This window comes from Nycticebus coucang, chromosome 20 (assembly GCF_027406575.1).
Source record: "Nycticebus coucang isolate mNycCou1 chromosome 20, mNycCou1.pri, whole genome shotgun sequence".
NCBI classification, from domain to species: Eukaryota; Metazoa; Chordata; class Mammalia; order Primates; family Lorisidae; genus Nycticebus; species Nycticebus coucang.
The window spans coordinates 14086214-14113710 of NC_069799.1; the positions used below are offsets into that span (position 1 = coordinate 14086214).

At 41.6% G+C, this 27497-nt stretch overlaps 1 protein-coding gene across 1 annotated transcript; it reads left to right on the top strand.

Moving 5' to 3' along the window:
- The first annotated feature begins 1596 nt into the window (after positions 1-1596).
- On the top strand, positions 1597-27469 carry LOC128572920 (zinc finger protein 91-like). The gene is made up of 4 exons (XM_053573077.1): positions 1597-1622; positions 16602-16728; positions 17398-17493; positions 21607-27469. The coding sequence occupies exons 1-4, from the start codon at positions 1620-1622 to the stop codon at positions 24813-24815; spliced, it is 3435 nt and encodes a 1144-aa protein (XP_053429052.1). The 5' UTR covers positions 1597-1619; the 3' UTR covers positions 24816-27469.
- Positions 27470-27497: the final 28 nt, after the last annotated feature.

Genomic DNA, 27497 nt, shown 5'->3' on the forward strand with positions numbered 1-27497 from the left:
ATGGGGGTCTGACTTCTGAGCTCACCTGGGCCTAGGGAATGGGGGGCTCCCTGTCTAGCCCTGAGTGGTGGAATCCTGTATCAACAGCTCACAGGAACATCAATCTCCTGGGCTCAAGAGATTCTCTTGCCTCAGCCTACCTAGTAGCTGGGGCTACCACCACCCCCCAACACTGGGCTATTTTTTGTTTGTTTTTTTTTAGCAGGCCCTGTTGTGGCTGTGACTCACCAGCCTCAGTGCATGTGGCCGGCACCCTAACCACTGAGCTATGGGTGCCCAGCCCACCCTGAAATTTTAAGTTTAAATAGTAAACTATTGTAAATTGCACATGAGCTTTATATCCACCTTTTATATAACTTTTCACCATAATACATGCAAGATTGTTAACTTGTTTCTTTGAGTGGAAAACATGTATTTACTTTCTGTTGATATATAAACACATATGTATGCATCTATAACTGAAATTAATAAAAGGATATAATTTCTATTCAGCGCTAAATACAAATATCCCTCAGGCAGAGCTGCATGTCAGGGCAGGAACAAAGCCCTGTGTAAAAAGAGCTACCGAGTTTGTTAGGAAAAGTCCACGTTGTAGCTCAGCCCTTCCCCCCAGGAGTTGTACCACATAGTCCTATGTAGTGGCTGTTAGTTGGGAGTTTAAACACCACCTCCTGCATGAAGCTTCCTGCAATGCCAAGGCCCTGGAGATGACAGGTAATTTCACCCTTCTCTGAACTGGCATTGACAGCCTTTGCTTTAACTCCCAATAGCGTTCATTTGTCTGTAAGTTTACTGAGTTTTTTTTTTTTTTTTTGAGACAGAATCTCACTTTGTCCCTCTCCATAGAGTGTCATGACGTCCCAGCTCACAGCACCCTCCTAAGTCTGGGGCTTAGGCGATTCTCTTGCCTCACCCACCAGATAGGGTGAGGCAGGCCATTTTTTGTTGCAGTTGTCACTGCTGTTTTGGCTGGCCTTTCCAGGTGGGATGGAACCATCACACGGTACCCAACCCACCAAGCCACAGGGGCCGCCCAGTTCCTGAGTGCTTTATGTGAATGTTTTTACCTAGACATCACCATGTAAATTTAAAACACCTTCACAGAAGAGTGTAACTCCTATTTAAATAATAGGTGCCCAAGCCTCACACATACTAAACACTCAGTAAATAGTTTCATTCCTTTTGTCAAAATTTGTTAAACAGTTACTGTCTGGCAAGCACAGTGGCCCTGGAATATCGAGATAAAATCATGATCCCTGCCCTTAAATTAAAAAAAAATAATAAGAAAAAAGTGTTGTGGGGAAGAAACTATTAGCATTCTGGCCTCTTCCAGCCTCTTGTTGGATTGCATTCCTGTTACTCAAAGTCAGAGAGGTGGGTTCTTAGGACCTATCCAATCAGGGATGCTCCAATATGAACTGTCCAATCTGATGCACAGCCAGAAAGAAGAAGGAGGCACTGAGGATTCAGAGCAGAGTTTGTCTCTGGAGCTGGGCAATCCTCTTCACCGATTTCGTTCCTGGAGATCTCACGTGTCTGCAGCAGCCTCTGTCACCCTGTGACCTGCATGTACTGGGAGATCTGTAGGGAGGATATCAGGACATCCCGGGAGCTGGGAAATGGTGAGTATAGAGACTGGGTGTCCTGAGAGGGGGAGGGGCGTGGTTGGAGCCCTAAGTGGCTGTGGCGGGACCAGCAATTTCCCTTCAGTTTTAGTCTTCAGAACAAAGTTTACCACTGGGACCCTTTGGCCCACGGACCCCACTTTTCAGAAGGTGTAGTGGAGCAGGGAGCAGCTGTGTGCCTGCAGCGCCCGACATCCCTTGTGGTGACGTTAGAAAGGTCCTCAGGGAAGAATCCCAACTGAGTGTGTGGGGCTTGTTACTGAGAGGGGCTGTGGTCTGTGGGGCCCTCAACCCCTCCATTCTTTTGTTAAAAAAAACTGAAGTCTGCACTTGGTAGCTCACTTTGTTGTGGAACCGGAAGTGGCTCAGTTGTCTGTTGTAAACACCGGGACAGGGCGTGGATGCGCAAAAAGACTTTATTATAAGACAAGCTAGCAATTCTGCAGAACAATGAGAGAGTAATTTTTTTTTTCCTTTTTTAGAGACAGAGTTTCACTTTATCGCTCACAGTACAGTGCCGTGGCATCATACAGCTCACAGCAACCTCCAGCTCCTGGGCTTAGGCGATTCCCTTGCCTCAGCATCCGGAGTAGCTGGGACTACAGGCGCCCGCCACAACGCCTGGCTGTTTTTTGTTGCAGTTTGGCTTGCGCCGGGTTTGAACCCACCATCCTCGGTATATGGGGCAGGTGTCCTGCCCACAGAGCCACAGGTGCCGCCTGAGAGAGTAATTTTTTTTTTTTTTTTTTTTTTGTAGAGACAGAGTCTCACTGTACCGCCCTCGGGTAGAGTGCCGTGGTGTCAGACGGCTCACAGCAACCTCTAACTCTTGGGCTTACGCGATTCTCTTGCCTCAGCCTCCCAAGCTGGGACTACAGGCGCCCGCCATAACGCCCGGCTATTTTTTGTTGCAGTTTGGCCGGGGCTGGGTTTGAACCCGCCACCCTCGGCATATGGGGCCGGCACCCTACTCACTGAGCCACAGGCGCCGCCCGAGAGAGTAATTTTTTAAATGCTGTTTTTTCTGTGTAACAAATTTTAATAATTTGTATAGGTAATAATTTGGCAAGCACTTTCTTTGTTTTTTGTTTTTTTTCTTTTTTATCTTTATTTCCTATTTCTGGTTTGGCCTGTTTGACTGACTTACTCTTCCTATGTTTTAAGGTGAATTCTCACTTCATAAATAGCAAGAAAGGCTGTGGGGTTGTCTCTGTCTACCACATTCTCTATTTTATTTTCACATCTATGAAATTGATTTAAAATGAAAATAATTTTACATATTTTTAAGCTAGTTATGCTTAGTTAAATTGATATGTGGGCTGTGCTGGTTAATTTTGTTTCTGACATTTGTGAAACATGGCTGAGCATCGCTCAGGCCTGTAATACTAGCACTCTGGCAGGCCTAGGCAGTTAGATTGCCTGAGTTCATGAGTTTAAGATCATCCTGAGCCACAGGGACACCTAATCTTTAAAAAAAAAAAAAAAAAAAAAAGCCCAGCGTTGTAGCTGCCACCTGTAGTACCAACTACTTGGGAGCCCAAAGCATGAGAATCCCATAAGCCCAATAGTTTGAGGTTGGTATGAGCTGTGACGCCAGGCACTCTACTAGATGATGACAAAGTGAGACTCTGTCTAGAATAAAATAAAGTAAAATAAAGAAAAATTTGTGAAACAGCGGGTACATATGAATGGTATACATTGCATTTTGTAACATATTGAGACGCTTTTAATATAAAACATATACAGACTTAGGTAATGTTGGGTAATTATGACAATTGTTTAGATAGGAAGTATTGGCTATTCTGAAAAATCTTGTTTTTTGTTTATTTGGATTATGTGTTTTATACAACTTTACTTGCTTTTTTTTTTTTTTTTTTTTGTAGAGACAGAGTCTCACTTTATGGCCCTTGGTAGAGTGCCGTGGCCTCACACAGCTCACAGCAACCTCCAACTCCTGGGCTCAAGTGATTCTCTTGCCTCAGCCTCCCGAGTAGCTGGGACCACAGGCGCCCGCCACAACGCCCGGCTATTTTTTGGTTGCAGTTTGGCCGGGGCCGGGTTTGAACCCGCCAACCTCGGTATATGGGGCTGGCGCCCTACCGACTGAGCCACAGGCGCCGCCCACAACTTTACTTGCTTTTAATGAGTTGGGGACTGTTAGATAAATTGAAGCAGTATATAATTTTAAAGTTTTTACATCTATGATTGTTTTTTTTTTTCCCCCCCAGGAACCAGGGATAAAACAAATATATATTTATTATATTACATTTACAACACCCTATAAGTATGCATTTTGGGTAGACTATTAAAATACAGTTTTTAAAGTACTCTCACCATCATTTATCCAACAACATTCAGTAAACATTTATTGAGCATCTAGATTATTTCATTCTCACAGTAACCAAAGAGATAGTGGGAGTGGTATTGTTAGGTAGGTAGTTGGGAAAAGCTCTCCTGGGAATGAAGGCAAGAGGTGGGGGCAGGGCTCCTTCTTGGGGCTGCCCACCTTGAGTCTGTCCCAAACAATTGCTCGCACTGGGGAGGAGGGGCGTCATCCTACCAATCTACCAAGCAGAACTCAGCATTCCAAATGCAAAAGGATGCACAAGGCCCTCTAGTCTAACAATAAGTACAACATTGTCTTGAAGATGGCCTAGAACAGCCTGAAGAGTAATTATCATGTAGTTCACCCCCCATGGGTTCTCAGAGAGGCTCATGGGAGGTCCACCTGTAAGACTCTGGTCCCAAAGTGACCTCTGAACCACAAGTAGGCCTGACCCAGGAGGTATAAAAGAGAATGGCCAGCCATACCCTCACCTCTTTGCCTACTTGCCCTGGCAATGGAGGCCTGTTTATTGTCTGTGGTGAACACGTCTAGCTCTGTAAGCCTGTATCTTGCTCTTGCTCATACTCTGTAAACCTACCTTTCTCTTCCTCTAGAGAAGAGGAGAAAAGGCAGCCTGATCGAATCTCAGTATCTCATCCAGCAGTGCCTCCTGGAGCAGGGATCACACACCTTGCTCAGGGCAAAGACTGCAAGGAGTGTATTTCATTGCTCATTTTAGGATTATTTTCCACCTGGAGGCTCCTGGCCAATTGTGACATGTTTGGGACATATTCCCCAAACCCCCTTGCCCACAGGAAAGGGAGGTGTGTTATATAACCCCACCAGACAAAAGGCCTATATGGGCTGCTCATTTGGGCCCCCTTCTGGTACTGAAGGTTCTGTTACCCCTCTTCCACTTATCTATCTTTTTATCTTTCAATAAACTCTGCCCTTTTGCTTTGTTTGTGTGGTGGTCCATGGTTTTCATTCTTCAAACCTCAAGATTAAGGACCTGAAATTCCGGATGTGTATCCCAGGCAGCTGCCTGAAACCCTGACATTTTAGGAGACAGGCAGATTCCCTGAAACCCAACAGTACTATTAAATCCATTGGGCAGAATGTAAGGATAGTCATGGTTATAGTGAAATAGAAAAATGATTAATTCTTGGGTTTCCAATAAAGACTAAAATTATCTCAGTGGCTTTCTTGTTCTTGCCAGCATCCCCTCCTCCCACCTGTTTTTACAAACCATTGAAGAACCCAACAGACCAAAAGGAAATAAAAATTCTTTCTGTTTACATTCCACCACTTATTTGTCTCTTAGAATTTGTTCCTTTAAGTCTCCAGTGATTCCTGAGTGTCCCTAATAAATAATGGAATATGAACAATCAGGGCTCAGGATTGGTTACACTGGGAAAAATGTCTGTCTTCAAACTTGCGGGAGAAAAAAAAGACACAACATTTCACATTCATAATACCTTGTGAATTCCACTACACTTACATTTTTGTCCCCCTTAAATTCAGCTGCCCACTGGATCTGGGCACAGACTTTTCTATTTTCTTTTCTTTTCTGTCTTTTGCCATGCCAACTCCCTGCTCTCTGTTTTCTCTTTCCCATCTCTCTCCTTCCCTGTCTAAAACAAAATGAATGTCTCATCTGTCCAAAACAAAAAAAAAGTGTATACTTTTATATCCTAATCTTGGCCTAGAGAAATTCTTTTCTTGTCCTACATAGAGCACCAGCTGAGGTTTCCATACCTACCACAGAGGAAACATTCCAGATTCCACAGCTCCTTAGAGAAAGGCTCAAATCTGTGTTCCCGAACTCCAAAGCCAGTGCTCTTCTTGCTAACCCATGGAGTCTCCAGTGTTCCACATTTAAGTACAGTTTAGAGAAGGTATTTTTCTAGTTCATAGTTCTTTTTCATTATATACATTGTAGAGTGATGCAGTGGTGGCTTGAGGTAGTCACTGTCCCAGCTTCTGGTGGCCCCAGGCTCGTGACTACGTAACTCCAGTCTCTGCTTCTATCTTCATGGGACCTCCTACTCTCTGCATCTTCTTCTCTTATAGCAGTGGTTCTCAACCCGCAGTAACTTGCACTCCTTGATGCTAGCTGTCAGCTGGGGCCCAAACACCTACACACAACCTTTCTGTGTGGTTTCTTGACATCCTCACCATGGATGGTAACAGTCATAGTATTCCAGCATGAGCCTATGATTGTGTTTTAATAATCAATAATGGATACTTGATTTTTTAGTATAGCTTCTCATACTTGTTTTAATTTAATGCTCTGAGTGTTTTTGGCTTGAGAAGTTGTATTAAGGGCCTTGACGATGGCACATGCCAATGGACTAATTTTCAGATTGTACTGTTGGTATGACAAAAATGGCTACAGTGGTGTATTTAATGAAAGGTTCCAGACCCAAGGATAAAATCATTCTGAGATGAGAGGCGAAAGGAAAAGATAGATCCAATTTTTGCAGTTAACGTGGTCTTCATTCCACCCCGAGTACAGGTGGGCTGATATTCCTGACTGGGGAGAAATCCACACGTGCGCTATGGCAGACCAGGAATTAAAGGGTTTGGGCAGTCAAGATTGTTGGCATTCCTATTTCCTGAGAGGGACCTGAGTTTGACCTTCTCTGGGTGGACCCTGAACCTGAGCCTGTCTGGGCCAGGCAAATTTATTTGGACAGTTGATCTATCAGACCAGCCTCTTTAGTTTATTATAAGGAGGTAGGGTGATGTTGGTGGATTCTTTTTGATGGCTCCTTGCTGGGGGAAAGGGCTGTGTTGGCTGCCTGTAAAAAAGAATTGGAGGGTAGAGGACTTGTGTTTACAGGATTTTTTTTGGTTTTTCTTCAGTATGAGGAGGTTGGTGTTTAGTAGGGTTATGATATGACAGTTCTCAGGTGATTGTTCAATAAATCTAGAGATGAAGCAAGGAATTGCTGATCTGTAACTGAGAAAAAGAAGGATTATGATTAGTGATTTAATCATTAGTTGAGATTGATGGGTGGGGAGAAAAGTCAGAATCCGTAGGAAGGGTAGCCAGAAAGAGAAAAAAAAAAGAATAAGGAAATTGTGTTTCTTGATGGAGAAAGTCTTGGAAGGTGCCCTGTAGTCACAGATTTTTAGAGGCTCCAAGGAGGTCGACCCAACTTGAACATGTGAGAGTAGCCAGGCATCCTGAGAAAAGTTATAGAGAAAAGGAAAAAATTGGGGAAGAATGTTATACATTTGTTAAGAAGTAAATTCTTCAGGGATCCTGGTGAGTTTGAGGTGGCAGGGGACACTTGCGATATCCAGTGATAGTTCCTCAGTGTTGGAGGTATTCCTGTATAGCACCATTTTCTTTAGGATCTGTGAATCCTAAGTGGGGTTCCTCAAGGTGAACAGCCATGAGGTTGCTGTAAAGAATCATGTGAGGGCCTGTCCAAGAAGAAGATAAAGGCTTGCAGGGCACTGATTTTGTGAGCTGTTGTATAAGGATGCTATTCGTTTGTTCTACTTTTCCTCATGATTGGGGTCTGTAAGGCACATGTAGATGCCACTGAATTCCTAGGGCTTGTGCAATTTGGGAGGAGATGTGGCTAATGATAGCTGGGTCTTTGTTGCTCTGAATAGAGGTGAGGGGATGGAATCTAGGAATAATGTGGTGTCCTTTACAGTGAATAATGGCAATTTCCTTTGGAAGCGTGGTTCCATTTAGGAGGTCTTTAAGGAGTGTGGCATTGATGATGGAGGAGCCTTGGGTGGTCATAAATCCCCTTTCTTGCCTTATGGCTGCATGGTGGAATTGTAAGGTTTTACTGAGGGCTAAGAATTCTGCTTGTTGTGAGGAAATGCCCGAAGGCAGAGTTACAGAGGTGGTAATGTGGGAAAAAGACATAATAGCAAAACCTGTCTTGGCAATGGAGTGAGCAGTGGGCTTAAAAGAACTGCCATCGATAAACCAGGTATCTTCAGGATTAGGCAAGGGAAAAAGAGAAATATTTGGAAAGGGTGCTGTAGTGTTACAATAGCATCTACAGGGAGGTCAGATGGAGAGAACAGAGGGGTTGTTGGGGAGAGGTTGGAGAGGAGCAGGATGGGTAGTTAGAGGTGGGAACCAGAAGGATTCATCAAAGTTGCTTGCAATTATGAGAGAGTATCTCTACCTAGAGGGGAACTTTACACGAGGGAATTATAAGGAATCAATGCAAAAATGTGTCCAGAAAGTGTGCACCATAAAGTTGGAGTAACATGGGATAGATTACATTACCATCAATACTCATCATCGACATCTCTGTTCTAAAAGACCTTTATTAGATGGCAGCATGGAAGAAGTTGCTCTGGGCGGCGCCTGTGGCTCAGTGAGTAGGGCGCCGGCCCCATATACCGAGGGTGGCGGGTTCAAACCCAGCCCCGGCCAAACTGCAACCAAAAAAAAAAAAAATAGCCGGGCGTTGTGGTGGGCGCCTGTAGTCCCAGCTGCTCGGGAAGCTGAGGCAAGAGAATCGCGTAAGCCCAAGACTTAGAGGTTGCTGTGAGCCGTGTGACGCCACGGCACTCTACCAAGGGCGGTACAGTGAGACTCTGTCTCTACAAAAATAAAAAATAAAAAAAGAGAAGTTGCTCCCATGTCTATTAAAAAAGAAATTGGCTTATCTTTCACTGGCAATTTCCTCCAGAGTTTAGACTTTGTAATTATCCAGGGGACACTATGATGCTCTGTGAACTGTGAATCTTTAACAGCTAGCCCAGAAGGTCAGGAATTTGAGGCATGTTTTGGGTGCATCCACCAACCAGGTCCCCAGGAGAACTTGGGCAGAATTTTGCCTTATTCTGGGAATGTCTGTGAACCAAATTCTCAGAGCGACTTGGTTTTTTAAACTTCCACTGAGATCTTTTGCAGATTGGACACAGTTTGAGGGCAGGGTTTTGTTTTGGGCATAGTTTTGCCTAGTGACCTGGCCTGCTGCCTTTAAAACACAGTCCCAGGGGAAATCTCATTTTTTAGAGTACCCTGAGGAATTTTGAGAAACTGCTGGGTTTTGCCTAATGGCAGAAGCCAATAACTGGAATCTTGAGAGCTGCTGTCTTCTAAAAGCCTCCTCACAATTATTTAAAACTTTAAAAGCCAGGTTAATAAGGTCTTATTGAGGGGTTTGGTGACCTTGGGGAGATTTTTGGAGTTTTTTTCTGGATGTTGGGTGCAGACTGAGATAAAGTACATGTTGACAATGAATCTGCCTGGCTCAGAGCCTGTATCTCAAGTGGCTGGGATGTCAGCTACATACACCAGAGCTGGCGGGTTAAAATCCAGCCCAGGCCTGCCAAACAATATGACAACTGCAACCAAAAAATGGCCGGCCGTTGTGGCAGGTTTCTCCCAGCTACTTGGGAGGCTGAGGCAAGAGAATCATTTAAGCCCAGGAGTTGCAGGTTGCCATTAGCTGTGATGCCACAGAACTCTACCCAGGGCAACAGCTTGAGGCTTTATCTCAAAAATAAATAAATAAAAAATAAAGGGCTGGCGCGCTACCCATTGATCCATAGGCGCCATCCTGGGCAGTTATTTTGGCCCAGGAATGCGACTGCAGAGGGTACTATGAACGGCCCTCGGCCCTCTCCGAGCTGCCTGAGAAGGCACCGCTTGCCACAGTCGTGGTGTGGGTCTGGGGCTTTGGCGGTGCTTCCCTTTGGCTTCTGGGAGCTGAACACGGTGGCACCTTATTTTGAATATTATGTCACAATGTGGTGACCGTTTATGACATTTGCAATTCAAAAGTTAAGATCCTCAACTATTCGATATGGTCATCTTTAGGATGGGAGCTAAATTTATAAAACCATAAGTATGAGAGACAGGTGGGTAGGTCATATGGGACAAAAACCTCCAGACCAGCTGTGTTTTCTAGGCTTTAGCGTGGCTGATTCAATCTTCTCACTACATGTGCTTTCAAGAGGTGTGGAAAAGCTCAGTTGCTCAGTGGGTCCTGCACACAGGGTGACAGAAGGCTTTCTTTAGGTCAAGATTAGGATACATCTGTATACAGATATGTATATATACTTCTTGAGAAATGAAAATGTTTTCATATATTCAAAGAGGCCAAGTGCCAAGGCTAATGTCTACCATTCTGTCTCGCTGACAGGATGAGGTGAGTGGATTGTTTTAGCTCAGGAGTTGTTGATCAGCCTGAGCAAGAGCAAGACCCTGTCTCTATTAAGAATACAAAAATTATCCAGTGTTTTTGGGGGCTAGGGGGTGCTGTAGTCACAGTTACTTGGGAGGCTGAACCGTGAGTATTGGTTGAGCCCAGGAGTTGGACGTTGCTGTGAATTATGACATTCCTCAATCTAGTCTAGGGCTATAGAGTGAGACACTGACTCCAAAATAGATATTTAAACAATGAAAATACTTATCTGTTGTTCTGTTTTTGCATCTCCTCTTTCTTTGTAAATTTCAGATTAATATGAGGGTAGAAATGTTTAAGTTACATAGTTTGTATTTGTGTGTTCAAGTCCATGTTGAGAGGTGTGTCATATACTTTTACATTGTGCCTCTTAGGTGAGAGCACACCAATCTCCTTCCCACCTCCCCTCTAGTTTTTGTATGATTCACTCTAAAGTTCAACCATTCTGATACCGGAATTTCACTATTCAGTAGGTCCTTAGTCTCAGGGATTCAAAGAATGAATCCACGGACCACAGATCAGTGGTAAGATAGAATTTTTATTAGAAGTTAGAAAGGAGGGCGGCGCCTGTGGCTCAAGGAGTAGGGCGCTGGTCCCTTATGCCGGAGGTGGCGGGTTCAAACCCAGCCCCGGCCAAAAAAAAAAAAAAAAAAAAAAAAAGGAGTTAGAAAGGAATACAGAAGAAGTAAAATGCACCAGAACTTCTGGAAGGGGAAAGAACTGAACTAACTGGAGTCTCTACGTGGGCTCTTTATCTAGGGGTCTTAAGTCTTGAGATTTAAATGTGGCTGGCAGTTGGTAGATGAAAAAACAATGTCAGAAAGTTTTAGGACAGTTCTTGGACATTTTCATTTTTCTATCTATGCTGCTTTATTCTCAGTGATTGCTACCAATTCTCTGGTTTCGGATATCTATGCCAACTACTCCCAAACGTATCTCATGAACCCAGACTTTTTTCTTTTTTTTTTTATGAGAGGGAGTGCTGTGGCATCACAGCTCACAGCAACCTCCAACTCCTGGGCTCAAGCGATTCTCCTGCCACCGCCTCCCAAGTAGCTGGGACTACAGCCGCCCGTCGCAACACCTGGCTATTTTTTGGTTGCAGCTATCATTGTTGTTTGGCAGGCCCAGGCTGGATTTGAACCCGCCGGCTCCGGTATATGTGGCTGGCGCCTTAGCTGCTTGAGCCACAGGCGCTGAGCCAAATCCAGACTTTCTATCTCCAACTTCTGATGTATATTCACTGCCTTTAGAAATCCAGAACTGAACTGCTCCCACCCCTCAAAACCCTCCATAGATTCCTGTTCCACTCAAAATAACATCCTCAATGGCCTTCAGAGCCTTGTATGGTGTAGTGCACTATGACCTCTTGGTCCTTCTATTCCCCTCTTGCCTTCCTGATCACACCACTCCCACCACACTGGCCTCTCTAACATCCAGTGATCCAGACACGTTCCCACCTGAAGAACATGTAATAATTTTCACTGACAATCCCTTCAGTCTGGAATCCTCTCCCTTTATATATTCTTTTTTTCCCTTTGAGACAGAGTCTTACTCTGTTGCCTTTGGTAGAATATCCTGGCATCATAGCTCATAGCAACCTAAAACTCTTGGGTTTGAGAGATCCTCCTGCCTCAACCTCCCAAGTAGCTTGGGACTATAGGTGCCTGCCACAACACCTGGCTAGTTTTTCTATTTTTAGTAGAGACAGGGTCTTGCTCTTGCTGGGGCTGGTCTCAAACTCATGAGCTCAAGCAATCCTCATACCTCAGCCCCCCAGAGTGCTAGCATTACAGGTATGAGCCACCATGCCTGGCCCCTCCCTAAAGACTCACTTCCTTACTTTCTACTCATTGGTGCTCAAGTGTGACCTTTTCACTGAGGCTGACTGCAACCACTCTACCTAGAAATGCTTCCCTTCAATGAATCCCAATCTCCCTTGCCCTGTGCTACTTTCTCCAACACAGTGTTTTCTAACACAGTGTAAAATGTTCTTATCATTTTCTCTGTTTGCCCTTCTCTTACTGCAAGAAAGCTAGCTCACAAGGTACTAGTGTCTGAAGATTAGTCCCAGTCACCCTTTATCCTGTGTCAGTGGTGAGGATACACAGATTACATTCCTCCTCCTCTTTTCCCAAAGTCCAATTAAGACAAGTTCTGTGAGGAGTTTCCTCAGGCTTCATCTTTGTGTCAACTAGCCAGCTCTCAGTATGTGGCTGGACCAGGGCATCTTGACCATCTTAAAAGTTACCTTTGCTTCCCACGGGACAGTGAATCCAGGCAAGGATTCCTTCCACTTTTGCTGCCATGCATGTGGTCATGATGATGGTGTAAAGTCACTTCTACATTGCTTTGAGAGGGACCAGGTTCTGATCTTTGACTTAGACTTGATCCCTTTAATGCCCCAGAGAGAAAGGATGTACCGACACAAAAGACTAAGCAAAACATGGTTAATACCCAAGTGGAGATCTTTCTTGTTACTCTTCCTAGGGCTTCTGTCTTCCCCCTTAGTAACTACATACAATGGTTTGGCAGTCTGTATGTTTCACACAGTCTTTCACAGAAATTCTCAGGGCTTTCATCTGGCTTCTGCATCACCTCAGCCACCTTGCATACATTTGTGGCCTTCTGGCTCCCTTACACTCACTGACAGGGATGAAGTCAAGATTTGGTTAAGTGTAAGAGAATGAAACCACTTAGCACTTACCTACAAACATGTACAAGTTCTGGATTTCGAGGCTAAGGTTTACACATTAGTATTCCTACTTACAGACTTAGCACAGTTCTTAAGATAATACCTAATTTTAAGAGTCTATACAGAACTGATCCAAAGTTCGGGAAACTTTGAGTGAATGTTTCTGAACATCATTTGGGTGTGAGGACACTTATCAGGTTGTTTTACACTCATACAATATACTGGGAAATTCTCATTCAGGTTCTAATTTTCCTGAGGTACCTGTACAGATACAGCAGATAACGTTTAATACTGCACAAAATTTTTCAGTGTAGCCACCAGGTGACCTTTGTTGAGCCTTAAAGTTTCAGAGAAATATAACTACTATATATAATTCTATACTCTTTGCCCAAGAATCGCTTATTGAACTTATGCAAATAACTGTATTGTCAGAAATTAAGAATACTTACAAATGGCTTTCAAATTCCGGAGAAATCAAGGAGAGAGAAAAATGTTTCAAATTCTGGCTATAAATACATACATTGTTGAAAGCTACAAATAGCTGAAGAAACAGAAAGTGGCTTTTGTGACTTCTGGAAAACAGAATACAGACAGGATTAGCAATATTTCAAACAAAAAGCCTTAACAAATCAGCCCCATTCTATGTGACTGATTTCTGTCCTGTTTAAAGTTAGGTTAGCCATACTCATGGACATGTTAGCATTCTAATTAAAGTTGTAGTAGTTAGTTTGCTTTTAGCCCAGGGCTATTTAATTTCCAAAGACATCAGAAACTTGAATTTGAGATAATTCATCAGCCTCTCCTAATATTTCTTTTGAAGTACAAAGTTTGGACTCAGGCATTTATAAAAAATACTTTCTGAGTTGAATTAAAATGATTATTGACAATATGCCCTAAGTCAGACCAATATTTTATAATATTGAAAAAGACATATAAATGTAAGCCACACAAAATTAACCACCATTTCATATTTGACAATGTTTCCTATACATTTTTAACAAACCAATGAAGCCTACTGTCTTTCTCAGATTTTCAGTGGTCTTGATATATCAAAAAGACCAAATTTAGAGTTTTGATCCTGGAAGGTTTGTCAAAGGCTTAAAACATTTGTTCAAGCAAGATTACAAGCCAAAAGATTATAAAGGAAATACATAGTGAACTGGATCACATGTAAATTCCTTCACAAATTTCCTTTTATGGGGTTCATTTAACCTGCACAATCTACAAATATTATAAATTTCCTGGGTTGCCCTGCCTATCACTTTCTTAAATAACCATTCTGTTTCAGGGAGAAAATTAACCCCCCCAACCCTCTGGCCCCCCAGATCCCTTCCTTACACAATGCCATTTTCCTATTTTTTTTTTTTTTTTTTTTGGTAGAGACAGAGTCTCACTGTACCGCCCTCGGGTAGAGTGCCATGACCTCACACAGCTCACAGCAACCTCTAACTCTTGGGCTTACATGATTCTCTTGCCTCAGCCTCCTGAGCAGCTGGGACTACAGGTGCTTGCCACAATGCCCAGTTACTTTTTTGTTGCAGTTTGGCCAGGGCTGGGTTTGAACCTGCCACCCTCTGCATATGGGGCTGGCACCCTACTCACTGAGCCAAAGGTGCCACCCACCATTTCCCTTTTTGTCTAATGCAGCGGCTCTCAGTCTGTGGGTTGCGACCCACAGGAACTGTATTAAAGGGTTGGGGCATTAGGAAGGTTGAGAACCACTGGTCTAATTCCTCTCAATCTCAAAAATCCACTTTTCAGAAATCAGGATAAGAGTTTCAAAGTTCTCAAAAACAGAATAATTAGAACAGAGTTACTTTGTGGGAAGGTAAAGAAGGCTATTTAAAGATACAATTAGAGGGCGACGCCTGTGGCTCAGTCAGTAGGGCGCCGGCCCCATATGCTGAGGGTGGCGGGTTCAAAACCAGCCCCTGCCAAACTGCAACAACAACAACAAAAAAAAAATAGCCGGGCGTTGTGGCAGGCGCCTGTAGTCCCAGCTGCTCGGGAGGCTGAGGCAAGAGAATCGCGTAAGCCCAAGAGTTAGAGGTTGCTGTGAGCCGTGTGACGCCATGGCACTCTACCCGAGGTAGGTACAGTGAGACTCTGTCTCTACAAAAAAAAAAAAAAAAAAAATACAATTAGAGATTAGAAGACATGCCAGATTTCTATAACTGGAACTTTGCCCAAACTGGGTTTTTCTCAACTAGTTTTTATCAGATTATAAGTTACTTTTTTTGGCCAGTACTATCACAGTACAGATGTTTGGTTTGTACTTGTGAATCAACACCTGATACTAATTTATCCTGTTACAGTTGATATTAATTTTATACACTCAGGGTGTTCTGGTTTTGTGTGTGTGTGTTCTTGTTTTTTTTTGTTTGTTTGTTTGTTTTGTTTTGTTTCTAGGCAGAGTCCCAGGCTGTCGTCCTGGGTAGAGTATCATGGCATCACAGCTCATGGCAACCTCAAACTCCCGGGCTCAAGTGATTCTCTTGCTTCAGCCTCCAAAGTAGCTGGGACTACAGGTGTCCACCACAACACCCAGCTGTTTTTTGTTTGTAGTTATCATTATTCTTTGATAGGCCCCGGTGGGATTCGAACTTGCCAGCTCCAGTGTATGTGACTGGCACCCTAGCCACTGTGCTATAGGCACCAAGCCAGTTACAGTGTTCATTGACACATATTCTATTGTAAGGTTCAGTATATCTTCTGTATTGTTAATAAGAACTTGGGGAGGGTGGTGCCTGTGGCTCAAAGAAGTGGGGCGCTGGCTCCATATGCCGGGGGTGGCGGGTTCAAACCCAGCACTGGCCAAAAAAAAAGAACTTGGGGAGATTATCAACTACTGTGAACAAATCAAAACATTTATTTAGGAAGCACACCATTCTTCTTAGATTCTCTTTCATATACCTTTCTTTGGAAAGTAAAGGTTTTCATCTTTGCTTACTGGTTCAGGAATCACTTGGTTAAATCCAGTATCTGCAGTTCACTGCATGTTTGATATAATATCATTATGGGAATGAAGCATTGTCATTCCTATTGAGGTTGTGGGAAATTTAGAAATGTAATGTTCACCCTATATCATCTGAATAACTGTCTACATTTTTTCAAGATCTCCAGTTCTTTCTTGTACACATTAAAACTTTAGAGTTACCATTTATCTCACCATGACATTATCATATAAAAAACATACACAGATTATAATGTATGATGTAAATAAGGCATAAAATTCTACATGCCTGTATCGGTGGTCTTTTATTTCTACTGTATCAACCAAAAATGTCTGATGTGTGCACCGGTTACGTGGATGCCAGTCCATCCCTTTTCTTCAGTGTTAGACAACACATGAGGAAATATATCCCTTCTATACTTATTAGGTAATTGCATTTACTCTTGTTAGTTGGCAACTGTTCTCTTCATTCACTAAACTAAAAGTGAAATTCATGGCTGGGTGCCTGTAGCACAGTGGTTAAGGCACTGGCCACATACACCCAGGCTGCTGGGTTTGAACCCAGCCTGGGCCAGCTAAACAACAGTGACAATGGCAAAAAAAAAAAACAAAATAGCTGGGCATTGTAGAGGGCACCTGTAGACCCAACTAGGAGACTGAGGCAAGAAAATCACTTAAGCCCAAGAGTTTAAGGTTACTGTGAGCTGTGACACCACAGTGCCTTACCCAGGGTCACAGCTTGAGACTCTGTCTCAAAAAAAAAAAAAAAAAAAGTGAAATTCTACATGCCCGTGTTTTCTTGGTAAATATGTTTGTTTTTCAGGGAGTGTTGACATTCAAGGACGTGTCTATTGAATTCTCTATGGATGAGTGGGCCTGCCTGGACCCTGCTCAGCAGCATTTGTATCAGGAAGTCATGTTGGAGACCTACAGAAACCTGGTCTTCCTGGGTGAGGACAACTTATAAACACAGTTTTAGTTCTACACTAAACAATTCATATTCTCTCCTTGTAGAAGGTTTTTATTGAGTTTATTCATTGACTGAGTATCAGGTTCTTGTTTCTATGGAAAACTTTAGGATATCTTGGTATAGAAAAGAAAAATTGTAGTTGTTTTATTTTGGCATTAATCTTACCTTTTTTGAGCTGATTTATATCCTTCACTAGATAAATGGAAATTTCAGAGATTTCATGGCCTAGATAGTTACTCATACCTTTGAGTCTGATTTCTAGCACCAAATGGGATTTCAGTACTTTTGGTAGTGGAGGAGTTAGGAATGTTCTAACTTTAAATACTTTTTAACGATTCTGAAGTTGTTTTTTTTTTTTTTTTTTTTTTTTTGTGGTTTTTGGCCGGGGCTGGGTTTGAACCCGCCACCTCCGGCATATGGGACCAGCGCCCTACTCCTTGAGCCACAGGTGCCGCCCTGAAGTTGTTTTTTTTTTTTATTAAATCATAACTGTATACATTGATATGATCATGGGGCAGATTCTGAAGTTTCTGTAAGGAAATCTGTTTGGGATTATTATTTCAGGATCTTCTAAAATGTCCTTTTCTCTACTTCACCAAGGCATTAGATTGCCAATTGAAGAATCCCAATTCTTTTTCTAATAAAACAGGTCTTGCTGTCTCTAAGCCAGACCTCATCACTTGTCTGGAGCAAAGCAAAGAACCCTGGAAGGTGAAGACACAGCAGACACTACTCAAGCACCCAGGTAGGTTGGAGTGAGTGGAGCAGGTAACACTGGTCAGAGGTTCAATTTCTGGGCAAAAACCGCACAATACAGTGTGATTAGGGAAGCTCAGCTTTGTTGGAAATGATTTCTAAGAAGCTTAGGTTTCTTTCTCTTGGCCACAACACCTGGCTTTTTTTTTTTGCATTTGTCATTGCCGGGGCCGGGTTCAAACCTGCCACCCAAGACATATAGGGCCTGTGCCCTGCCCATTCAGCCACAGGTACCGCCCTATTTGTGTATTTGAAGATAATTTTTGAAAGGCCATTTCATTTACCATAAAGTTAACATTAATCTTTATTAGAGATGTTAGAAGATTTCCTGATTTTAGAAGCTGAGTAATACTCTGTCATTTTTATGTCATTTTTCTATCCTAAATTGTATTTCACTATTTGTTTTCTTGAGCGAGGTGTAGATTTCTTTCACAAATGGATTATGTGAATAATGCTGCAATAAATTTGTGTGCATATAGCTGTTTATTGGACCATGTACATGAGGGTTGTTTATCTGTCCTACATTTTTTTCATTATATCTTTTATATATATTCAAAATAACAACAATGAGTTACAGGTTTCTAACAAATAAGCCCTTATATTATTATTTCATATTTTTTATCTTTTGTGGCCATTTTCACTTAAAGTATATTTTACAAAATAAGATGTGTTTTGCCTCAAAATATATTGTGCTGTGGCTGGGTTCAGGAGCATATATCTATAATGCTAGCAATCTCGTAGGCTGAGATGAGAGGATGTCTTAAACTCAGGAGTTGGAGACCAGCTGGAACAAGAGCAACACCCCATGTCTCCTAGAAATGGAAGATAAAATTACCTGAATATCATTGCAGGCACGTTTAGAATGCCAGCTAGTCAGAAGGCTGATTGAGGAGGATTGCTTGAATCTAGGAGTTTCAGTTGCTATGAGCTAGGCTGATCCTATAGCACTCTAGTGTGGGCCATAGGGTGAGGCTCTGTTTTAACACGTGTTTGTATCTAGACACACACACACATATTTATATACATATACATATCTCCTTTATGATAATATCCCTTGCTCTCATTTGATAAATATTGGAATTAAATATCTTTCTTGTTCTTTTTTTTTGAGATAAGAGTCTGAAGATGTTCCTCTGGGTAGAGTGCTGTGGCGTCATACCTCACAGCAACTTCCAACTTTTGGCCTCAAGGGATTATATGCCTCAGTTTTTCTATTCTTATTAGAAAAGGGGTCTCGCTTTTTGCTCAAGGTGGTCTCGAACCAATGACATCAAGCTATGCACCTGCTTGGCCTCCCAGAGTGCTGGGATTTCAGCCATGAACCACTGTACCTGGCCAAATATCTTTCTGTCTTGCCATTTTTTATTCCATGTTTGTCATTACATGTAAGATAAGTATCACTTAATAGTATAGAGTTGGATTTTAATTTTTTAAATTTTTTAAATCCCTATCTTTACTCATTTTATTTTATTTTATTATATATTATTACTTTTTTTTGAGGCAGCATCTCACTTTGTTCCCCCCAGTTCACTGCCATGGCATCATAGCTCAAAGCAACTTCAATGTCCTGGACTGCAATGATCCTCTTGTCTCAGCCTCTGGAATTGCTCACATTACAGGTGCTTGTTACAACACCCAGCTTTTTTTTTATAGACAGGGTCTCTGGCTCAGCCTGGTCTTGAACCTGAAAGCTCAAGCAATCCACCCACCTAGGACTCCAAGAGTCCTGGTATTGAAGGCATGAAACACCGTGCCTGGCCTCCCTATCTTTATTTAATGTCTGTCATTTCATTGTGAAGTTTAATCCATAAATGTAATTTTTTTTTTTTTTTTTGAGACTGAGTCTCAAGCTGTCACCCTTAGTAGAGTGCCATGGTATCATCATACCTCAAGGCAACCTTCAACTCTTAGTTTCTTTTCTTTTCTTTCCTTTTTTTTTTTTTGCAGTTTTTGGCTAGGGCTGGGTTTGAACCCGCCACCTCTGGCATATGGGACTGGCACCCTACTTCTTTGAGCCACAGGCACTGCCTTCAACTCTTAGTAGAGTCAGGGTCTCTCTTTTGCTCAGGCTGATTTGGAAGTCAGGGGCTAAAGCAATCTACCCATGAGCCACCCCCACCTGGCCTTGTGTACATAAATTTTGAAAAAGAAATTACTTTCAATTATTTCGATAACTTTTGAAAGAGAAGAACTTACTGTTGACAATTCTTTTTACATTTGTACTGGATTTTGTTATTGATGTCAACAATTACATCCTGTTATATTGTACGTGTAGACCCATTACCACAGGTTTAGTGCCAACTTCTCTTTTCATTTCTTTTTTTTTTATTAATAATTTTTATTTTTTTGGCGGCACCTGTGTCTCAAAGGAGTAGGGTGCCAGCCCCATATGCCAGAGGTGGCAGGTTCAAACCCTGCCCCGACCAACCCCCACCAAAAAAACCCGAAAAAACAATAATTTTTATTTTTTTATTTATCTTTTATTTTTTGCAGTTTTATGGCTGGGGCTGGGTTTGAACCCACCACCACTGGCATATGGGGCAGTACCTTACCCTTTGAGCCACAGATGTCGCCCTCTTTCTTTCTTTCTTTTCTTTTCTTTTTCTTTTGTGAGACAGAGTTTCTCTTTGTTGCCCTCAGTAGAGTGCTGTTGCATCACAGCTCATAGTAACCTCCTGCTCTTGGGCTTAGGCCATTCTCCTGCCTCAGCCTCTCGAGTAGCTGGGACTACAGGCACCCACCACAATCCCTGGCTATTTTTCTTTGCAGTTTGGCTTGGGCTCGGTTCGACCCTCCACCCTCAATATATGGCACCGGAGCCCTAACCACTGAGCCACAGGCGCCGCCCTTGTGCTTGACTTTCAAATCCTTGATCTTCATGTGTCTTTTTATGGGACTCTTTGTTTCTCCTAGCTCTTTATACCTCTTTTCTTACATTTGAGACTGCTCAGTCATTTTCATTGTGTTTGGTACCTTCATTTTTCTGCTTTTACTTAGTTGTCTGTATCATTCCTATTTGGTGCATTTAGCATTATTCAGATAAAGTTTTAAGGTAATTTAGACATCTCTATTTTTTATGGTTAATTCCAGAATTTTTTTTTTGATTCTTTGGATTATGTCCCCCTAACATTTTATTTTTTATTTTTTATTTTATTTATTTATTTTGTTGTTGCAGTTTGGCCGGGGCTCGGTTTGAACCTGCCACCCTCGGCATATGGGGCCGGCGCCTTACTCACTGAGCCACAGGCGCTGCCCCCTAACATTTTATATGTTATAAGCTTTCATTGATTTTTGAGGATTAGAAAAGTCATCTTTCACAAACTGTGGCTGCATTCTGCAAGACTCTGACACACATTGTACTAAAAAAGAGAGAACTGTACAGTCGGAAATTGTTTTGCCTGTGGAAATGTGTGGTTACTTTCTAGTGGAAGCATTTTTCCATTATCCTCTTAAGAGTGTCTTATAATTGGTGGCACCCATATCTCAGTGGGTAGAGTGCAGACCACATACAACGAGGGTAACGGTTTTGATCCTGCCTTGGCCACCTAAAAAAGAAAAAATGATTTTTTTATCACTTGCTAGACTTGAGTCTCTCTGCTGCTATAATATTTTACCTTGGAATTCAGCATCCCTAGTCTGTCTTATATACTAAACACCATTCCTTTCAGCACTCTCACTGATGGGTATCAGCAACCTTTCTTTGGAAACACCCTCAAAAAGAAAGAAGGATTTACAAAGGTGTCACTATTTTCTTTTTCAGGACAAAGCTGGGATTTGGAAGTTTACTTCCATTTTTCCCATTCTGTATTAAGGTGGCATAAATTCTATGGTGAGGATAAATATGGCAAACTTTTGTTTTTGTTCTATGTGGCTCTTTCATTTGTATTATTATTGATGATTTTTCCTTTTATTTTATATGTATGTATATATGCACACCCATATTTATGTATTTGTTTATAGATTGATTGATTTCAGGTTGAGTAATTTGAATGTCTCCAGAAAATTGTCAAATCTAAATAGATATACAAGGATATATACCTTAGAGCAAACTTTTAAATGTAAAAGTTATGGGAACACCTCTAACCTCTGCTCACCTTTACAGCTCATAAGATAATTCATATTGGAGAAAAACAGTACAAATGCAAAGAAGGTAGCCAAGTCTTCCAATCTTGCTCAAGACTCCATAATGGAGAGAATCTCAACAAGTGTAAAAATGATGACAAATTCCATAGACACAGTACAAAGTATCATAACCATAAGATATTTGAGACTGGAGAAACACCCTGCAACTATAACAAATGTGATAAAATTACTAAGCAGCACTCACATATTTTTGGCCATAAAATAATTTATTCTGGAGAGAAACCGTACAAAAGTCAAGACTGTTGCAAAGCCCTTAAACAGTACTCAAGCATTTCAGGACATCAAAGAATTTATTCTGGGGGAAAACCCTACAAATGTCAAGAATGTGGCAGAGCCTTTAACCGGCACTTATACCTTTCTGTACATCAAAGAATTCACTCTGGAGAGAAACCCTACAAATGTGAAGAATGTGGCAAAGCCTTTAACCATTACTCAAACCTTTCAGAACATCAAAGAACTCACTCTGGAGAGAAACCCTACAAATGTCAAGAATGCGGAAAAGCCTTTAACTATTATTCAAACCTTTCTGTACATCAAAGACTTCACTCTGGAGAGAAACCCTACAAATGTCAAGAATGTGGCAAAGCCTTTACCTGGCACTCAAACCTTTCTGTACATCAAAGAGCTCACTCTGGAGACAAACCTTACAAATGTCAAGAATGTGGCAAAGCCTTTAACCATTATTCAAACCTTACTGGACATCAAAGAACTCACTCTGGAGAGAAACCATACAAATGTCAAGAATGTGGAAAAGCCTTTAACCGGCACTCATGCCTTTCTGTACATCAAAGAACTCACTCTGGAGAGAAACCCTACAAATGTCAAGAATGTGGCAAAGCATTTAACCGCCAGTCACACCTTTCTGCACATCAAAAAATTCACTCTGGAGAGAAACCCTACAAATGTAAAGAATGTGGCAAAGCCTTTAACCATTATTCAAACCTTTCTGAACATCAAAGAACTCACTCTGGAGAGAAACCCTACAAATGTCAAGAATGTGGCAAAGACTTTAACTATTTCTCAAACTTCTCTGTACATCAAAGAATTCACTCTGGTGAGAAACCCTACAAATGTAAAGACTGTGGCAAAGCCTTTAATCGCCAGTCACACCTTTCTGCACATCAAAGAATTCACTCTGGAGAGAAACCCTACAAATGTCAAGAGTGTGGCAAAGCCTTTAACAATTCCTCAAGCTTCTCTGTACATCAAAGAATTCACACTGGAGAGAAACCCTACAAATGTCAAGAATGTGGAAAAGCCTTTAACCGCCATTCACATCTTTCTACACATCAAAGAATTCACTCTGGAGAGAAACCCTACAAATGTAAAGAATGTGGCAAAGCCTTTAACAATTCCTCAAGCCTCTCTGTACATCAAAGAATTCACTCTGGAGACAAACCCTACAAATGTCAAGAATGTGGAAAAGCCTTTAACTATTACTCAAACCTCTCTGTACACCAAAGAATTCACTCTGGAGAGAAACCCTACAAATGTCAGGAATGTGGAAAAGCCTTTAATCACCAGTCACACCTTTCTGCACATCAAAGAATTCACTCTGGAGAGAAACCCTACAAATGTAAAGAATGTGGCAAAGCCTTTAATCGCCAGTCACACCTTTCTGCACATCAAAGAATTCACTCTGGAGAGAAACCCTACAAATGTAAAGAATGTGGCAAAGCCTTTAACCATTATTCAAACCTTTCTGAACATCAAAGAACTCACTCTGGAGAGAAACCCTACAAATGTCAAGAATGTGGCAAAGACTTTAACTATTTCTCAAACTTCTCTGTACATCAAAGAATTCACTCTGGTGAGAAACCCTACAAATGTAAAGACTGTGGCAAAGCCTTTAATCGCCAGTCACACCTTTCTGCACATCAAAGAATTCACTCTGGAGAGAAACCCTACAAATGTCAAGAGTGTGGCAAAGCCTTTAACAATTCCTCAAGCTTCTCTGTACATCAAAGAATTCACACTGGAGAGAAACCCTACAAATGTCAAGAATGTGGAAAAGCCTTTAACCGCCATTCACATCTTTCTACACATCAAAGAATTCACTCTGGAGAGAAACCCTACAAATGTAAAGAATGTGGCAAAGCCTTTAACAATTCCTCAAGCCTCTCTGTACATCAAAGAATTCACTCTGGAGACAAACCCTACAAATGTCAAGAATGTGGAAAAGCCTTTAACTATTACTCAAACCTCTCTGTACACCAAAGAATTCACTCTGGAGAGAAACCCTACAAATGTCAGGAATGTGGAAAAGCCTTTAATCGCCAGTCACACCTTTCTGCACATCAAAGAATTCACTCTGGAGAGAAACCCTACAAATGTAAAGAATGTGGCAAAGCCTTTAATCGCCAGTCACACCTTTCTGCACATCAAAGAATTCACTCTGGAGAGAAACCCTACAAATGTAAAGAATGTGGCAAAGCCTTTAACAATTCCTCAAGCTTCTCTGTACATCAAAGAATTCACACTGGAGAGAAACCCTACAAATGTCAAGAATGTGGAAAAGCCTTTAACCGCCATTCACATCTTTCTACACATCAAAGAATTCACTCTGGAGAGAAACCCTACAAATGTAAAGAATGTGGCAAAGCCTTTAACAATTCCTCAAGCCTCTCTGTACATCAAAGAATTCACTCTGGAGACAAAACCTGCAAATGTCAAGAATGTGGAAAAGCCTTTAATCGCCAGTCACACCTTTCTGCACATCAAAGAATTCACTCTGGAGAGAAACCGTACAAATGCCAAGAATGTGGAAAAGCCTTTAACCGCCACTCACACCTTTCTGCACATAAAAGAATTCACTCTGGAGAGAAACCCTACAAATGTCAAGAATGTGGCAAAGCCTTTACCAGGCACTCATACCTTTCTGCACATCAAAAAATTCACTCTGGAGAGAAACCCTGTAAATGTCAAGAATGTGGCAAAGCCTTTAACAATTCCTTAAGCCACTCTGTATATCAAAGAATTCACTCTGGAGAGAAACCCTACAAATGTCAAGAATGTGGAAAAGCCTTTAACCAGCACTCAAACCTTTCTGAACATCAAAGAATTCACTCTGGACACAAGCCTTCCAAATTTAAAGAATGTGGTAAAGCCTTTCAACGCAGTACAACTCGCAGTAAACATCAAAGAATTTCTTGTGGAAAGAAACTCTAAAACTTTGAAGAATGTGGCAAGGCATTTACACTTTATTCCACCCTTTCTGGACATCAAAGAATTCATTTTTGAGAGAAACTCTGCAAAGGTCAAAAATATGATAAAGCCTTTCATTAGTATGTGAACCTTTCAGACATTTAAGAATTTATTCTGGAGAGAAACATTATAAATGAGGACTATCCTCACTGTACATAGAAAAAAATCCCTGAGGAGAGAAACTCCATATGGAGACTGTGGCAGTGCCTTTACCTGGTGTTCATAGCATGCTAAGCATAAAAGAATTCAAATTGGAAAGAAATCCTATAAATGTGGAAAGTGTGGCAATGACTTTAACCACAGCTCAAACCTTACTACACATAAGAACATTCATATTGTAGAGAAATCTTACAAATCTGAAAAATGTGGCCAAGGTTTTCAGTGGTCCTCAGTGTTAGCAAACATAAGAAAAATCATAGCAGAGAAAAATGGTAACAATATGAAGATGTTGCAAAGCCTCATGCCAGTAGGCACTGTTTTCTGTACACCTTAGAATTCATATTTAACTAAAACCCTACAAATGTCAAGAGATTGACTACTGTTTAACTATAGTAGTAGTTACTGTATAGTTCAACTGATTGACTACAATGTTTTAATGCTTAAACCATTGTATGAATGAAAAATTTATAATGTAGAAATGACCAACAAATGAGAGGAAAGCATCATATCCCATGAGCAGTACTCATTTTAGTACATAACAGAATTCATAGAGAAATTCTACATATGTGAAGGGTGTGACAATATCTTTTTTTTTTTTGCAGTTTCTGGCCAGGGCTGGGTTTGAACCCGCCACCTGCAGCATATAGGTCCTGTGCCTTACTCCGTTGAGCCATAAGTGGCCCCCGACAATATCTTTAAATGTGTCTCACGCTTTACTAATCATAATTCAAATAGAAGAAATACTCTACAAATGTCAGTCATGTCTCACAGCCTTAAAGTTGTGCTTATCCTGTTAGGTAGGGCTAAGGAGGGCAGGGGCAGATGATACTAGGAGATCCTTTGTCCTTACTAAAAAGGAGAAATTGCGCAGAGGGTGTTTCCATAAAACAAAAGCTGACTGATATTTGTTCTACAAAGTTGAGTCTCATAATGTAGAGAGGCCACAATGTGGAGATATGGCCAAGGTCACAAAAAAGGGGTCTTTGGATTGGGCATGCCAGTTAGATGACAATAGGCTCAAGTGACCTATTCTCATTAACATAGTACAAATTACACCAGTTCTATCATGCTCTACAATTTCAATGACAAATAGTGTGCATTGATTATGAGGATAGAAATGGGAGGACTCTCCATTCTGGAAGGTTTTTCCATTTCCAAAAAAAATCACGAATATTTTACCCCCATACCACTTAACCTAGTATTGGAAAATCTGTGTCAGGGGAAACATCTTACTAATCCCAGGATCTTCTCCACTTGAAACTGAGATCTGTGTTCCTTTTGTGAAGTGTACAGTTCTTTATAAACTTTGTCCTTTTGCACACTTGTATCTGCTTGTTCTGCTTATTCGTTTCCCTGTCTTGGTTGTAATAACCATGGTTTAGCACCTGGAACAAAAAAAGGGAACACATACCTCACCTCTGCTCCCCTGATATCTGACATTTAGGTGTTACTATCTGGGAGGAAAATATACATCTTCAGCAAGATAAGCTAATGGAACAATAGACATTCTGAATTCACTCTGCCTGCTGGATATTACTTGTTACTCCTACATCTCTCTTGCTGTCTTCACTTCCGGGTAATGTAGTTCCTTACCTGCCCCTAATTCATCTGCTTTTTTCTTCTTCACCTTGACAATGCACTTCATGTCCCAGTTAGTGCTGATATTCAGAAGCTTAAAGGGGGCCAGGTTCCACAAGCAGAATGTAAACCAGATTTTTAAGGTCCAGGTAAGGAGAATGGGGATGAGTGGACCATAAGGAAAGCCAGGCCATAAGCAGGTCAAAGAGCAGAAGGAAGTTTTTGAAATGGTTTCTACCACTATGGAAAAATGTTGCCAGGCACTGCGTTCCCCTAGAGGCTCAGGCAAAAAGTCACCCAGCCTGAGCCCTTTCCTAATATGACTGTGGGTTCCTGAAATAAGAAATGGCTCAGGAAGGGGCCTGTGCTGGGACTATGCCCTCACTACTAGAGAGATGCACCGGAAGTGACATTGCCCTCTCCTGGAGTTAGAGGATCATATTCGCCTTATAGCCCCTGTGAAATCCCTGAACCAGCACTGATCCTCTGGAACTCTTCAGTTTGATGTACAAACTGCAGCTTCAGAGCAAGTTCAGCTCGGAAGGCTGATTGTTGGGAAGCTGTCTCTCTCTGTCACAGTAAAGAAACTGATGTTCCTAACAGAGCCCACTCCTCTGCTCTCCCTGGACATTCGGGGCCTCTTTTTCCCTCTCCTATATCCCTTTTAGAAATGGAAGGTAAAATACAAACTCCTGTGTTTTCTAAAGTCCCTCTTCTCACTGATGTTTCTGTTTATCCCTTTTTAGTGCTTTACAACTGCCCCACCTTATGTTGGGATGAACTGTCAACTTTAGGTTAGAGACCTAAATCCATGGGCCTCCTTTCTCAGGTGTTTATAAAGTAAAGAATTTACTAGGATGCAATTTTCTTTCAAAATAGGAAAAAAAAAAAAAGGCAAGAAAGTTCCAA